Raw genomic sequence first — 15,276 nt, 5'->3', positions numbered from 1 at the left:
ATAAGTGTCTGTGAAAATCCAAGTTGAAGAGTCGGCCCAGTCAAAACAATTATATTCAAGGCTGCATCTCTTGAATGGACATGAGGCGACTGAAACCAAGGACCTAAACTATCTTGAAGCAAATTAGAAGCATATCCGGGCTATATATGTCTATGATAGGCTGTTGTTGTGCCGTAGTGGCTTCAGAAACTTGAGGACTGACCCCACCACGTTTGTCTATATACCACTAACCCATACAAGCAAGAGCAATGAGACTGAAATGTTTGCAAAAACACGGATAATGGCAAAAGTGTATCGATTTAATCATCACGTTAATGATTGTACGCATTTGTGTAGTCCTAATGACCTATAAATGACATATGCTTTATAAGCCACATGGCCGTTACAGGATGTTGGCAGAATGTGTCCAAACCCAGTACAACAATACTCATTTAGATGCGCCTCCTCGAACGGAAATACGGAGTTGGCGGAATTAGGCGGAGTTGGAGGGACTGATGGTTTGAATTTATGGCTGCGAAAGGACGAGTGTTGGGATCGAAGCTGGCCAAATGAGCTTCAGCCATTGATTTGCTGCTTTGCGCCACTCATTTGGCGGTTGAATAAGATGATTCAAGAATTTCCGAAGGATCCCTAACCATATTAAGCCATGAGAGTGGGGATGTTGGTGCTTTTTGCTTTCGCTCTTATCCTCATATTGGCCACTCGACAACGAACATGAAATGGAATGAGCCGTGAGGCGACACCTCGTATTTGTATCACTAGCATGTCTAATTGAGACAGTTAATGACAAAGGACTGGCAACTTATCCCGAGCCAGCTTCTCGAGAATTCTTTTGACTCGTATATATATAATAAGTAGGATTCAATTGGTGCTGAGTATTATAATTGAATATACGCCTTGGATTTTCTCAAGTATATCTCACATTATATCGAGCATTCGTGCTATCGCTTCACCTTGACTGACGATAATACGACAATCTGACAATTACCTTGAAATACCTATTGTTCACTTGTGCCCTGCGTCAAAGCAATGGCTGCAGGCAAGATTCTGGTCACGGGCGCAGGAGGGATTCTTGGTGGTAAAACCCTTGACCTACTTCTCGAAAAGCTGCCAGCTTCGCAGCTTGCGGCCGTTTCGCGGGACCCTGCGAATAAGCTAAAGCGCTTTGCCGATAAGGGAGTTTCGACGCACAAGGTCGATTACTTTGACTTTGATTCGCTTCTTGCGGCATTCCAGGGCATTGAGAAAATCATGTTCATCGGGGCACATGCTTTCACGGATCGCATCCGACAACACTATAATGTGATCACTGCCGCAAGACAGGCTGGTGTCAAGCATGTCGTTTATACCTCAGTCCAGCGACAAGAGGGGGCTGGAATTGCGCTCTGGGACGTCACGGAGAGTGATACATTCACCGAGCAAGCATTAAAGGCCAGTGGAATGGACTACACCATCATGATGCAGCCACCCTTTTTGGAGACATTTTTCATTTACATAGGCGCTAATGCGCTTGAAGAAGGAATTAATATTCCATTTGGCAAGGGCAAAGTTGCACCCGTGACGCGTGATGATCTCGCGGCGTCCAATGTCACCGTGCTGACGGAAGAGGGACATGCAAATAAGACGTATAAGCTGAGTGGCAACGAGGCGTTTTCTCTTGCGGAGGTTGCCGAAATCTTGGGTCAGGCCAAAGGCTTGAAAGTGGCCTCCAATAACATTAGCGAGGAAGAGTATCTCAGCTGGGATGCATTCAAGGGCCAGCACGAGCAATTGCCAAACTTCCGACTCGCTTGGGTTCGTGCCATGAACCACGGCAATTTCGAGGAGACGACGGGCGAGTTGGAGAGATTGATTGGCCGCAAGCCGACCGAGTTTCGCGATTACGTGAGCTCAAATTATCCTCCCGTAGCTAAAGGATTCTAGATTGAGAGGATTGAACTGCAAAGCCCCTCTCAATTCGCAGATGGGGATACTCATGGCAGCATGTCAGCATGGACAGCATCATACTTGTCATAATTCATTTTTTCTCCAAATAAACATGTCTTCTACTATGGAACAATACATATTACGCGGGCAGTTCTCCAGCCACAGTCGTACAACTCTAATCCGAACTATTGTAAACCATGTGAACGCCATGCTGGCACTTAGTTCTGCTCTGCTTACAGCTCCGCGGACTTGCTCAGATCGTGCCTTGTGATCGATTAGGTGTACGGAGTAAGCTGAGATAAAGTGATAATTGTAGCCAAGTTGTCAGTAATCAATAAATTATATACTTCCATATAAGGAGGGGAGATTCTTATTGCGTACATTGTATATCTTCTGCTGATGAAAGTACAAATTCTTGAGGTGTTTGCCCTTACGTTACAGCCAAATACAGGTCTTTTTCAGAAGTTTCCAACACTCATACGATGTCATCCAAAGTAGTCCTCATCTTTGGCTATGGACCTAGGATTGGTGTTGCTGTAGCTCGCGCATTTGCTAGCAGCGGCTACAAGGTGGCAGTTGTCTGTCGTTCAAATAAACTGGATGATACCGCCGCCGATTATCTTTCAATCAGAGCGGATTTATCAGATGCGTACAATGTCGAAGGTGTATTCACCGAAGTTAAAGAAAAGCTGGGAATTCCGAGTGTTGTCATATATAATGGTGAGGAAGCACGTATCCACACGGCCAAAAAGATATAAACTGAAGTGCCATATCGTCGGTAGCTTTCATCCTTTCCACCCAGGGATTTGATCAGCCCTTATCAAGCATAATTACAGATGCGCATATTAATACCTTTTCCGCCTATGCCGCCGCCCAATTGGCTGTCAAGGGATTTGCGGAATTGCCGTCGGATGCGTCTAAGACCTTCATTTATACTGGTAACAAGCTACATATTATGACTTTAGAGCCTCTGATTTCGTTTGGCATGGGAAAGGCAGCGGCCGCTCATATGATTCATTATTTATCAGAGGTGTACAGGACCTCTGGATATAAGTATGCACATATATTCTCAATGAGACGTGATAATGCTGATGATGATATTATTTAGATTCTATCACGTAGATGAGCGTGAATCGAATGGAGAGCCCGCATATGGGAAGTTAGATCCCGAGGCTCATGCCAACTACTATGTTAAATTGTCTGAAGAAAAAGACCAGGGGCCCTGGAATTCGACCTTTGTTAAGGAAAAGGGGTATGTCAAGTTCGATGAGACCCCAATGCACGGAGGTCGTTTTCCCGGGCCGTGATTGTGTGAAAATGATTATATTCTTGGATATGGACTTGTCTACTATTGTTCCAAGGAGGTATCATAGCGTTACTTGAGTCCCAAGCAACTTCTGTGGAATGTTACGCCCTACTGTATATACACCTCCATACGACGAATTGTCATTTATAGTCAGCAGTATGCATTTAATCTATCTTGACGCCAAGTTTGCCCACTCCTCGGAGACCCCAAAGACTCACCACGACGGATGCAAAACCAAGCCCGCAGTTATACACCCATCCAGCCTTGTAACCCCGTAGCAAAGCTTCATTCATATTCTGCATCTGTGAAGATGTCGTAATCTGCTGCGCAATCACTGCCGTTGAGGCGATGCCAACACTTTTTCCGACCTGAGAGAGCATCTGGAAAACGGCCCCTGCCAGAGCTTGTGTCTTTGTCGGAAACGCGGACGTCACCACAAGATTGGCAATGGTGTAAATGAGATCTGCCCCCAACGGATTCATGGCCATGGCTTGAAATACTGCGCGCCAGTAACTTGGGCCATCCACACCGCATAGCGTGGCTAGAAGCAGCGGAGCGATGCCGCTGACAAGGCAGCCAGCCGGAACGGCAAACGAAGGCCTCAGATACGGCAGCAAGATGCCAATGGCAACGTTCATCAATGCACCGCAGATTGGTGCCGGTAAGAAATAAAGTGATGATGTCAAAGGGGAAAAGCCACGGACTTCTTGTAGATACAACGCCGTGAACTGCTCACTGGCATTGAGAGATCCCCAGACCAAGAATACAGTGACGCAGACAGTGGTGAAGGGCAAATTCTTCCAGATTTCATTAGGAATCAAAGCTGGTCGGCCTCTTCGTGTCTGGTGATGCATCCACGCTGCAAAGGCAGGTAGGAGAGCAACTGCACTACAAAGCATGACCAAGTTTGCAGGCTCTCGTATACGTTCGCTGGCATCGGGCCCTGAAACAACGGCCAGCTCGTACGATAGAAGCGCGAGCGCCGTGTTAATAAGGCCACATCCAAGCCAATCAATGTCTCGCGCAAGACGATTGAGAGTCTCTCTCCCTAGAGCAACGCCATCTACACCAGCAGGCAATGCCCAGATAGCCACTACCAGAATGACGACATTGAGAATGGCCGTGATATAGAAGCCCCAACGCCAGCCAAGCGTACCGCTGAAGATGCCGCCCAATACGAGTCCTGATCCAAAACCCACAGCTTGGCCGCCACCCATAGCTGAGAATGCGATGCTGCGGCTTCGAGGGCTGCTTGCAGCGGGAAAGGCACGAGCCGCAATTCCCACAGCACTGGGCAAGCAAAAGGACGCCGCCACTCCAGCAACAGCTCGGAGAGCAATCAATTGTGATGGGCTATTTGCCAATCCAGCACCAAGTGCGCTCGCAGACTGCAACAGGGCGCCAACCAAGCAAACGCGGCGACATCCAATGACATCAGCAGCACTAGCACACAGAAGAAGCGTGCAACCACATGCGAGAGCAAAGGCTGAGGCTGGCCATAGTTGAAGTTCGGGGGGAAAGTTCAATTCTGCGGCGATTACCGGGATGCAGACTGTCAATAATCCGGCCAGGAGGTTGCTGATGCCGCTGATGCATGTGATGCAGAAGATGATGGCAACTGTCCGGCTCTTTGAGACGGAGAGATTGGGTTCAACGGGTTCGTTTGGTTCAAACAACTCATTATTTGTAGCCACGGGAAAGTTATGAGTTGCGCTGAGTTCGATAACTGAAGTCGCTGACGAGGGCATGACTGATGTATTCTGCATGCGAACCCGATAAGGATATTCGACGGCTTTGCCTGGTGTATCCGTTTTCCTGAGGTTATTATCATAATGAACTCTGTTATCTCATTTATATCACATGAATAAGTATTTGTTAAACACTCATTCTAGCTGCTGATTGACTACGTGGCCAGTTGATTCGACGCGTGGTCAGGACAGATTGACACTCCACGCCTACCTTTGTATCGCAGCGAAAGGCTCAAGGTTGTCATTAAGCCGCGCTAGTCTCGTCCTCTGTATTACAAATGCATTTCCGGTTCTGCTTCAAGTTGATTCATTATGTAAATTAACGGCTGCATGACCCGGATTCAAATAGAGAGCTTTGGCTTATGCACAGTAGGCTAAATACACTCCGACATCGGATTCATGATTGGACGTGAACCAAACTATTAGCTCTGGTAGCTTGATGACAGGTTTCATCTCGTTAATAGCGTGGGATAACCAACTCTTATCTAACAATGAGTTACCAATGCTTTGGTGACCAAGCCCTTTGCTTCTGTGTCACTAGAGCATTACTTGCAACGTGTTTAGAGGTCTAGTGTTCTCTTCGGCCCGTCTGCGATTGGCTCTCAGTGGGAACATATAGATTTAGCTTGGTGACTGAGAGGTCGAAGCTGATTAATTCGCTGATCACTTGAGAGCATTCCATATCATGAGTTGTAAAGCGGCAGTTGCTGTAGAGAGAGGTATAAAACACTCTCGAACCTGCCATGGAATCCTGACACAACAAGTGTAGACCTTGTAAGAAACTTAGTCAACTTTCTTAACGATTTACTTGTTATTAATAAATGCTGATACCTGTGATTCCTTCCGCATGATAGGGAGGATTGAAGAAGATGTTGACATGGGTAAGCAACCGGCCGGAACCAGGTGCCGAGATTGTGAACCAAGTCTCAATAGCGAATTGGTAGTCCTATACCTCCACGTGTTGTAAAGTCAATTGGGAATGTGGGCATTTCCTAATATGTACTGGCTGTCTCGAGGTTGAGTTGCGATTAACAGTCGAAATCAAGCAGATTAAATATGCCATAAATACTCGTATTCTTTTAGCATCGTTCATAGCGTATATATTGACACCAGTGCCGTAGAAGACGAAACGGCATGTGAGAGTGCAAATGCCTCTTCTAGTAAGCGCAGACGTCAATGTTTATGTAGTCTGGATGAGCATTATCCTTTCTCGTCTTAGAGGGCCGGGAGCGCTGGGTGTTACTAACTAGTTCCCGCTTAGCTTTCGTTCATTGACAACGGCCAAGCGTCGTATAAGCCATCTCAAAGAAGTATTGGCTGTGATTCCATATGTATGATGGAGGGCTACGCGAAGAGTGTAGAGACTACCCCTAAATTACATGTACAATGCTCCATAATGACTGCCTGCTATGCAAACTACATATATATCTGCAGCATCCCGCTTCACATTTCGAGATCTCATAACAAGAAACCCGCCTGGCCTCAAGCTTATTTGTCACTTCAGAGCCTCTAGTCTTACGTACAGTCCGCGATCATGGAGAAGTTTCGTCCCTCTCACATTCTAGTTTTTGGTGCAACCGGTAATGTCGGTAAAGCGATTATGGATGCCCTTGTGAGTGCCAACCCGGCATTCCCCAGGCTTTCCATCTTTACTTCAAAGGAGACGGCTGTAAGCAAGCACGATCTAATCGATGGCTGGAAATCATCTAGCGTGTCTGTCTTGCTGGGAGATATTATGAACACTCAAGACATTGAAGCGGCGTACCGCGAAGTGGATACAGTCATTAGTTGTCTTGGACGAGGCGCACTTGAGGCACAAAAGGAGCTTATCCGACTGGCTGAAGCATCTCCAACGGTGCGTTGGGTGATTCCTTCAGAATTCGGCACAGACCCAGAACATAATGAACTTAGTGCGCAAGAGAAACCGCACCAAATGAAGCTAGCAATCCGGAAGTTTATCCGTGAAAACACAAAACAGCTAAATGTGACCTACCTAATCGTAGGGCCATACTTTGATATGTGGATTGACCAATACAAGTGGAAGGATGGATTTGGCGGTATTGACGTGGCAGAAAGGGAGGCAATCTTGACTGGAGATGGAGACACGAAGATTGGGTTCACAACCTTGAAAGAGTGAGTAAAACTTGGCATCTCTGATGAGGTAATGAGAGAAGTGAGGGCTAATTAAAGTGTCCATTCAGTGCGGGAACGGCGGTCGTGGCAGCCTTGCGTCACCCAGAAGCGTCTCTGAATGCGATTTTGAGAGTCGCATCCTTTGTCAAGACACCAAATGAAGTTCTAAGCGAGTATGAAAAGCAGCTTGGTGTCAAGTTCAGTGTCAAGAATATCTCACTAGCCGATCAGGAGGCTGCGGAACGGAAGATGTGGGAAGAAGAAAACCCCTGGGCGACAGTGGCTGCCTTGCGTCGTATCTGGGCAACTGGCGGCGCCATGTATGAGCGGTTCTCGAATGAGGATATTGGTTTGGGCGATGGTGAAATGGAGAGTCTTGAAAAAGCCGTTCGAAAGCATATCAACCTTTATAAGTAATTTGGTTAGCTTACAATGGGATTCGTGAATCCAACTTGGTAGTGAGTATAAGGCCATCAAGTCCACAGTTGTGTTTTTCCCTTTCAAGACGAAAGAAGAGCCAGTGTAAAAGAAGATAGAGAATAATACTAATGAGACCACTATACAAACGCCCATATGCACCTCAATTACCCAGTATCTGCCTACCTGTACTTATCTGGGTAGTGCGATGATATGTTTGGGGAGTGCCACTATTCCATTGGCCTCTCCTCCCCGCATGCATATACCCTCAACGTGTGGCTGCATATTCTCTAGGCAGCCGTCCATGCGCGGGATATTTTGGTAGAAACATAACAAATGACAACTGGAACGTAATTCTTGCAACATATGCCTGCCAACATGAACCATCAGATGTACGCGGCACGAACTGCCAAAGATTTAAAGATTTTGTCGCGTCAGTATCATGACATCCAGGTCACCACACAATTGGGGGCAAGTGATCGGAAGAGCTCAGCTAGTCGCTGGAACATTCGCCATTTGGTCGCCTACCGACTTCTCATCAAAGAAGAGAAAAATGAAGTGATAGTGCCACTCTTTAAGGACGATCACGGAACCGTCGTTCGCGGCGCAGCCTTCGGACCGAAATCCGGGCCCGCAAAAGGCAATGCGGAGAGCAGAGGCGTAAGTCGCCCCGGGAATTTCAGCCCGCAATTCCTGGAACGAAGCGGCGCGAAATCCAGGCGAGGGACACCAAAGTCGGTAATGAGTGTCCGGCCCTCGAGTCTCGCCGATGCTATAGGTAAAGCTAATACAGCCCAGGAGATCCGGCCTGGATAAAAGACCCATAACCGTGTTTTGTGACATGATTGCCGTATTTGCGTATCGACCTTGCCGACTTATCATCTCGTACATACGGCAGAGCAACTGCGCGACCCTTTGGTGAATTCTAGTTAGTCTGTGTTAGCACATCAGATGTGTTGGTGGGGGCTTGTGGTTGGTCGACTTACTTTCGTTTCTCACTCAGCCCCAGATACCGCAGAGCGCAAGTAATAGAGCTGGCTGGCCAGTAAACGAATCCTCGTTCATGGTCGTCCAGAAAGGAAGATGCCACAGCGCCGTACCACTTCAACATTTGCGCATCAGCTTGTTGTGCGGTTCTTTCGTAACTATACTTCAGAGAAAAGCGCCAAATCGCAAATTAGAACGAGTGACTGCGGGCGATGCAAATCATAGTCGAGCTGTCGAAGAAGCTGTCGAAACGGGGATGGCTGAGCTGCCATCGTGGCGACTTGGCAGCCAGCTTTGCTTGCCTGGAGGTATTAGGGCAGGCGTCCACTAAATACTGCAAGGCCTCCCTACAACTCTGGTCGTTAATACGCGCCGAGCTATGTAGTTTTAACCCACCAGTGCTTCTTTTAATGCCTGCTCCGTCTCTTTTCATTTTTTAAACCATACATCAGTGCACCCTGCCAAGGAAGTCTGGAATGGAGATGAACCTGAAGCTCCTCCGAAGTCGTCACAGTAGATGGTATAATAGTCGCTGATGGATCAACAGCTTTTTTTTTGGATACGCTGCCTGCCTACTCCGTGAAATGTTGCCATTGTTGATTTGGTAACACTGCCCATCATCAAAGGGCCGCACGGCGAGGAGCCGACCACGACCGTCGCCGCCCCTGCCATTGCAGTCCCAAACTCTGTGAATCGATCGCAGAGTATCATCCTCGCTCGGATTGGATGTGCCGTAAATGTAAATCATGCCGCTGCTTTCTTTTTGGGGCGAATTTTCAGGCAAAGTTACATGGCCGTTCTCTTGATGCTGGAGTGCAATGTACGACCCTGGCTTCGCCCACAGCGCTGGCAGGGTTGTGGAATAGTTGCCAAACGTCTGCGAGTTTTTACACATCCGGTCAGATTCTGACACCTCGTTCTCATTTGTAGCAGGCAGTAAATGCTGCATCTGGAAATCGTTAAATAGAGGGTCAAGCCGCGTGACGGTACCGCGAATATACCCAGGTTGCCCAGTCATCTTGCCAGAGGTGTCAATAACCATCAGCCTCTCTACCCAAGAATGGGCCAGGGCCGTCGCGACGAGGAAATAGAGACACAGATACATTGTGAGGTATGCAATTAATGAAATAACACTTAATGAAATAAGACGAGTTGAATAAATCGTGTCTCTAAATACTCCTTGAATATTAATATTAAACGACGGGCTTATTAAAATTAATTGTTGCTGGCAATGCCTCCAATCCTCTTTGTTAAGCAATTCTCGTTGACGCATGTTGTTGCTGGTAATATCTATGGGGCCTTTACAACAAGCAATTCTAGCTGCTGTGTGTCCTTGCTTCTAGCTGATGCAGGTTGTTGCTGGCAACGCCTGGAGACCTCATGGGCAAGCTAATTTTAGCCTGTTTATTTTAATAGTTGAAGCCTTGTTGCCAGAAACCTGATGTTTATTTTAACTTGTAATTTGGCGTTGCTGGCCTACCGATGTTACTGTATACTACAGTGGCAAACTGATTTCATACATAATGCCTCCGCTTCAGGCACACACTTGGGTCCAATTTAAAAGAATTATAAAATTCCAAATCGCCTACAGCTACAGATAAAGGCGGAATAACTGTACTTCTTTTCTTCATTAAGGGTAATAGTGGGAGCCTTTTCGGGCGCGGGGTGCGTTGCGGCTCTGGCTCCATCAGTGGTACCACTGTTGCACCTTCTACCTAGTGTAGGGTGCAAGCACCATGGTGTGGCACATGGCCATCGGTCGGATATCTATTATCCGCGTATAGCGCTAGAATGATCATGTGAATCTACCAACTAGTTGAGACACGGCTGGTGTACAACCTACTTCATGTTACAGTACCTATGAAGTATGTAAAGTCTCAGAACCAAATTACAGTTGTCTTAAACAGCTGTCTCGTAAAAACTCTCCCTTCTTATGTTTCAATTTGGCATCTCTGTGATTCGGCCAAATACGATCTTGTTATAACCCACTCTGACTACGGCATAGTTGTGTACATTATGATCTATCCACGACGATCCGCCTGGACTTAATCCAGTCAATTTGCAGTATTTTATGTATGATATTTAGGAAAGACAATAGTAAAAATGCTCACCAGCAACTTGTATAAAGCAGTAGTATCTGTTTAAAGGGAACGAAGCCCGAATGTAAAGTCCGTGCATTTTTGTTTAATTGGCGATTTAGTGTGCTTTGGCCCACCTACACCTCCAAGAAGATCTACAAGGGACTATAATTCGTTTGCTGGAGTAGTGATTGGCGCAAGGGGGGAGGGGGGATGCGCAGACCCGTTCCTGGAACTGGTAGGAAGAAGCGATTATCTCCACGGACAAATTAGGAACTAAACCAGGACAGGTCACCGGCATTGCTTTGAACGCAAACTTCGTAGTCACTAAACGTTCTTAGATAATGTTAGTAGCTTGGGACATTATTACGTAGACTCTATCAACGCCTCTTAGCACTATAGAAAGCTTCTATATTATACGCTTCTTTTATTTACTTGGAATAAATTTTAAAGAAAGCTAAAATAACGTTAGAGATCATTTTGTTGTAAATCTCCCTTGTTCTATTTGTGAGACAATTGCTTCCTAGCTAGGTGAGACACCTTGAAATTTTCTTAAGACAGCCATTTGCGCTTGTCTTAATACCTGCTCACCATTGAAGCAGTGTTGTATAAATCCAGCATCTTTCCCTCTACCATTTACACTCCTTATTAGTATCATATATTTCATATTTCATTACTTACTCAGGTCGCACACTGAAAATTCACCATGAAGGTAAAGAAGCAATGTTATACAAGGGCAAGAAGTTTTGCTAATAGTGCGCAGTTCATCGGCCTTGTAGCGCTCCTTGCTCCAGCCGTCTTGGCCGCCGATTTTATTAGTATCCTCCAAGAAAAAGTATAGCCCACCAATTTCGTTCAGGTTTTAAACCTCCATTTGGCATTTGGTGTTAGCTAACTGATATTACTAACAGTGCAGTGATATGCCGCCGAATTGTCTCGAAATTGCAAAGGATGTCCATCAAACAGGAAAAAGGCCTAATATTGTTAAAGACATGGCGGGTCTAGGGGCTTGTAATCCGTATTACCAGAAATGCATCCAAAGGCTCTCTGCATCTCTCGAGAGGCGCTCTGCTGGTATGTATTACTAGCAACGTGTTAACTGTACGCCGAATATGTCTAATTTGAAATGGTCAGACGCCGCCCAGGAAAACGTCGTTACATGCATACTGCAGATCCAGCCTGATCATTTCCTCTTCATGGCTAACCCAGCTCATGCTAAGATACCGTTTCCGGCTGGCCAAACTTGTTCGTTACGAGACATGCACCGCCTAGCGCACGTTGTACTCAGTGAGGGCGCTCGTTGAGCAGATAAGAATAGCAGAGGTTGGGAAGATGGTAGCAGGGTTGAACTTCGACAATAACCACAGAATTCGAGTGCTCAGATATTCCATGGAAGGCCTAGCTTACACCAGCAAAACAGCGCTATACCGCTACTGTTGATTTATTAGATCCTCCGAAGCTATTACCTGAAGTACTATACGTGACTTGTATTGTGGTTGAAACGGGCGCATGTGGGTCGCACTGCTAGCCCAGACCCAACTAGGGCGATTATGATGCAGTCGGAAGTGCCATCTAGCAACTAATTTAGCATTACATGAACGCAAACTGGAAGGCACATGGTGCAAAGAAAGACATTTCGGCTGCTCGAGCAGTTTGCAAAAGCCTCGCGGATGGTGCAACCCGTCTCGCTTTCCAATATATCACCGTCCTGCAAGACCCAACAGGCTTTGAAAGGCTTCGAGGTTTATCGAGTTCCAACCTCGGAAAAGTTGCCACGGAGACGTCACCATTTCCAATAGGGCCACAATCGGATCGCGGCAGAACAGAGCTCCGAAAGTAGTTCTAGCGGTGCTGAAAGTACCCAGTGCGATGGAATGCAATTTTATGAGGAGGTGATAGGTCATGTCCGCCCAAACTCGAGGCACATTTGCTGCGAACCTGCACTTTTGGTGTAAATTAGGATCTAAAACTAATGAGTCAGTTATCCAGTCTTTTCCTCATTGCAGCAACCAATACATTTGTCAGCTTTATTCATTTCCGGTTCGGACGTGATTATCGAGAATATCTCGACGCTGATGAAGAGTCACAGGAGAGAATCATCAATAATACAGAAAAGGAAGCGTTGGTCTACATGAACAGCACAAAGTGGTTGAACTTGCAGTCGAGAGAAGGGAGGCGAGTGACACTTTGCAATATATTAGCCTTAGTAAGGTGGCATCAAGAGCAAGGTTCATTCGACCGCGAGCCCCTTTCAGACCAAGATGGCGATGGTAGCACAGCTGATAGTGACTCTGATATTTTCCAGGATGATGTCGATGGAAATGACATGGATACTGATGAATAGTTGCACTATGGGTATATGCATGAGATGTCTACTCTTTCCCGAGTCCATGGCATGGATTTTGGGGTATGGGGCTTGTCAACTCTTAAATGAACTCTTGCATACCTTATATCTGTTTGTTCACTCATCTTAAGAATTTGGTCTTGGCCATTGAATGATACGAAATAAATTGTACCAACAGTCTATTTCTTGGCGTGCTCTCATAAAATACCAGGCGTGTTGCTGGTTTTTGGTGTTTACTAGGTCATTTCAAGCAGTGAAATAGGGATATATAATAGTGTAAGAATGACCTTACCTACATAGAACCATTTGATCAGTTGGCAATAAATATCTTGTATGCTTGGACAACTCTACTTCTCTAATTGTCACTGCATGCAAGCGGTGGCGCACCTTGATGGGCCAGCTGTGGCGCATTGCTGAATCATCATCCAATGACGCCACACCTGCTCGTCACTTGCATGTGAGCGTGAACTTTCTATCGCGACAGAGACATTCTCTTTTGGAACCTTCAAATTACTCGCCAGTTGCGCGAGCGCCACGCAATGGCCGAAGCTGTGTTTCCGAGAGGAGTGGACCATGAAGCTTGTAGTTTATCCACCAAGATTCAAGTCGATGAAACACCTTCTTCGCCCACAACGAGCTGCAATCTAAAGCGAAAGACACAAAAGGGCGAAGACAAGGATGAAGACGATGCACGCAACTCCAAGAAGCAGCGCACTCTTCATCACAATGACGCGTTGCCTTTGAGCCCTTTTCGCCTTGCATCGATTCGCACGCCTGAGCCTTCGTCCATCAACGGCATTCTCCGACAACACTGCCGAAAACGCCTCTACGTGACGCCATTGCATTGGAAACTAGAGCATCTAGACCTGTTGGGCTGTCGATTTCGTGCTAGGAGTGATAAAAAAGACAAGACGAAAAAGCCAGAAATCGACGGCCATGTTCAAGAAACACAAAATCTCCCAGGACAGCCTGAAGCCCAAGTTGCAGAGAATACCGCAAAACTACCCCCCTCTTCCATCATTCGAGAAGCCGCGAGCAAGCTTTCAGGCTCAAGCTACCCTGCTTACTTTACACTGGACTCAGTCCAAGCCAATGCGGTTCGGCGCCTTCTCGGAGGCTGTGGCATGGCGGCTGATGCCTGGCAAGTGTCCTATCGCGCGATTTGACCAGTATGAATGCTTGCTAACCATGCGCCAGTCCCATCATTTACTTCCGTTTTAACAAGCGCCCTGTTGCCGCCCTCCGCACCGACGGAATTTTCATCCGCACTTCATCTCTTATCGACAGTCCCTCGCTCGCGTTTCTCAATCTTCGTAGCCTGGGCATACGACGCGACAAGTCGATTAGGCCTAAGCATGTGAAGGCGACGAACCCCCCAGGATATATCATTCGAGAGAAGAAGCAGAGCAAAATTCGACCAGTTAACGAACTTGAAGATCCATACATAGCAGCTACTCTAATAGCCTTGGCTCAAGAGCAGCGAATTGTGCACAATGGAGCTGTGGCAACAAAAGACGAAACACCAGAAACGAGGTGTGGCCCAGACATTGCGCCAACAGATTATGAGGCCTTCGTGTTCGCTCTCTCCTCTTTAAGCACTCCATGCCTTTACTTTTATACAGCCCGGATCTCCTCCTCGTTTCTCGATCGCCTAGACAATCCGTCGCTGGATATCCCATGTCGTCCATTTCGCATCAAGTATCATCGGATTCCGCTCTCATCAACCAAGGCGATGACAAGGGTTCTGAAGTTTGCAGTCTCTGTAATACATGGCGGCAATTACGTCTTCTAATTGCGCCTTCTTCACCCACACCAACGTCGCTGTTTGTCCTCATTGGCAAACGCATATGGTTGCTGCAGTGATCTACAGTGATCAAGATTTTCCTCGGCATTTTCAACTCATCGACTAACCACCCAGTCGCATCCATCCCCTCAGTGTTCTCTCTCTCAACCATACATTGCTAGACGGCCTAATGTCGCTTTCCTATTAGACAAAACTCCTTTTATGGTCATGGCTCTCGAATGTTTGAAAGCAGACAACTAATTCACGCATGTTTCTTTTTCCTGTACAAGCGCTGCATCATTAACTTTAAGTATATCCCAAGTCTTTCTAGGGGATATCCTTCATTTCTTTCAGTCTTTTTTTTTTTTTATAAATACGTGTAGCACAGACATTATATACCCCAGGAAACACTTTTCCAGTAGAGGCTACAATTGCAATAGAGAATATTTTATCCCAGTCATTTATATAACACCTACTACCGTGGGTTTTAGTGTGTATCTATTGCAAGCTGTATCTATTGACTATACATCTCGAGAGCCTTACGTCCTTCTTTT

At 46.5% G+C, this 15,276-nt stretch overlaps 7 protein-coding genes across 7 annotated transcripts; 5 read left to right on the top strand and 2 right to left on the bottom strand.

Moving 5' to 3' along the window:
- Positions 1 to 1,029: 1,029 nt before the first annotated feature.
- Positions 1,030 to 1,923, top strand: TRIVIDRAFT_62609 (uncharacterized protein; the record flags this gene model as incomplete). The annotated part of the gene is made up of 1 exon (XM_014105552.1): positions 1,030 to 1,923. One exon carries the CDS (start codon positions 1,030 to 1,032, stop codon positions 1,921 to 1,923), a length of 894 nt encoding a protein of 297 aa, XP_013961027.1.
- A 485-nt stretch (positions 1,924 to 2,408) lies between these two features.
- TRIVIDRAFT_55176 (uncharacterized protein) lies at positions 2,409 to 3,233 on the top strand (the record flags this gene model as incomplete). The annotated part of the gene is made up of 3 exons (XM_014105551.1): positions 2,409 to 2,646; positions 2,709 to 2,979; positions 3,035 to 3,233. The coding sequence occupies 3 exons, from the start codon at positions 2,409 to 2,411 to the stop codon at positions 3,231 to 3,233; spliced, it is 708 nt and encodes a 235-aa protein (XP_013961026.1).
- A 163-nt stretch (positions 3,234 to 3,396) lies between these two features.
- On the bottom strand, positions 3,397 to 4,881 carry TRIVIDRAFT_125544 (uncharacterized protein; the record flags this gene model as incomplete). Its single annotated transcript, XM_014105550.2, has 1 exon — positions 3,397 to 4,881. A coding segment is annotated over one exon (1,485 nt), but the record flags the coding sequence as incomplete, so codon positions are not given.
- A 1,633-nt stretch (positions 4,882 to 6,514) lies between these two features.
- On the top strand, positions 6,515 to 7,530 carry TRIVIDRAFT_62607 (uncharacterized protein; the record flags this gene model as incomplete). The annotated part of the gene is made up of 2 exons (XM_014105549.1): positions 6,515 to 7,113; positions 7,182 to 7,530. 2 exons carry the CDS (start codon positions 6,515 to 6,517, stop codon positions 7,528 to 7,530), a joined length of 948 nt encoding a protein of 315 aa, XP_013961024.1.
- Positions 7,531 to 9,025: 1,495 nt separating this feature from the next.
- TRIVIDRAFT_140997 (uncharacterized protein) lies at positions 9,026 to 9,622 on the bottom strand (the record flags this gene model as incomplete). The annotated part of the gene is made up of 1 exon (XM_014105548.1): positions 9,026 to 9,622. The coding sequence occupies one exon, from the start codon at positions 9,620 to 9,622 to the stop codon at positions 9,026 to 9,028; it is 597 nt and encodes a 198-aa protein (XP_013961023.1).
- Positions 9,623 to 11,275: 1,653 nt separating this feature from the next.
- On the top strand, positions 11,276 to 12,056 carry TRIVIDRAFT_110896 (uncharacterized protein; the record flags this gene model as incomplete). Its single annotated transcript, XM_014105547.1, has 4 exons — positions 11,276 to 11,307; positions 11,359 to 11,430; positions 11,507 to 11,669; positions 11,730 to 12,056. 4 exons carry the CDS (start codon positions 11,302 to 11,304, stop codon positions 11,897 to 11,899), a joined length of 411 nt encoding a protein of 136 aa, XP_013961022.1.
- A 1,422-nt stretch (positions 12,057 to 13,478) lies between these two features.
- On the top strand, positions 13,479 to 14,802 carry TRIVIDRAFT_62604 (uncharacterized protein; the record flags this gene model as incomplete). The annotated part of the gene is made up of 3 exons (XM_014105546.1): positions 13,479 to 14,086; positions 14,137 to 14,472; positions 14,562 to 14,802. The coding sequence occupies 3 exons, from the start codon at positions 13,479 to 13,481 to the stop codon at positions 14,800 to 14,802; spliced, it is 1,185 nt and encodes a 394-aa protein (XP_013961021.1).
- Between the last annotated feature and the right edge of the window lie 474 nt (positions 14,803 to 15,276).

This window comes from Trichoderma virens (genome assembly GCF_000170995.1).
Source record: "Trichoderma virens Gv29-8 chromosome Unknown TRIVIscaffold_1, whole genome shotgun sequence".
In the NCBI taxonomy this organism is placed as follows: Eukaryota; Fungi; Ascomycota; class Sordariomycetes; order Hypocreales; family Hypocreaceae; genus Trichoderma; species Trichoderma virens.
Note: the sequence above shows the minus strand (reverse complement) of the source record. Positions and strands in the feature narration are given on the sequence as shown.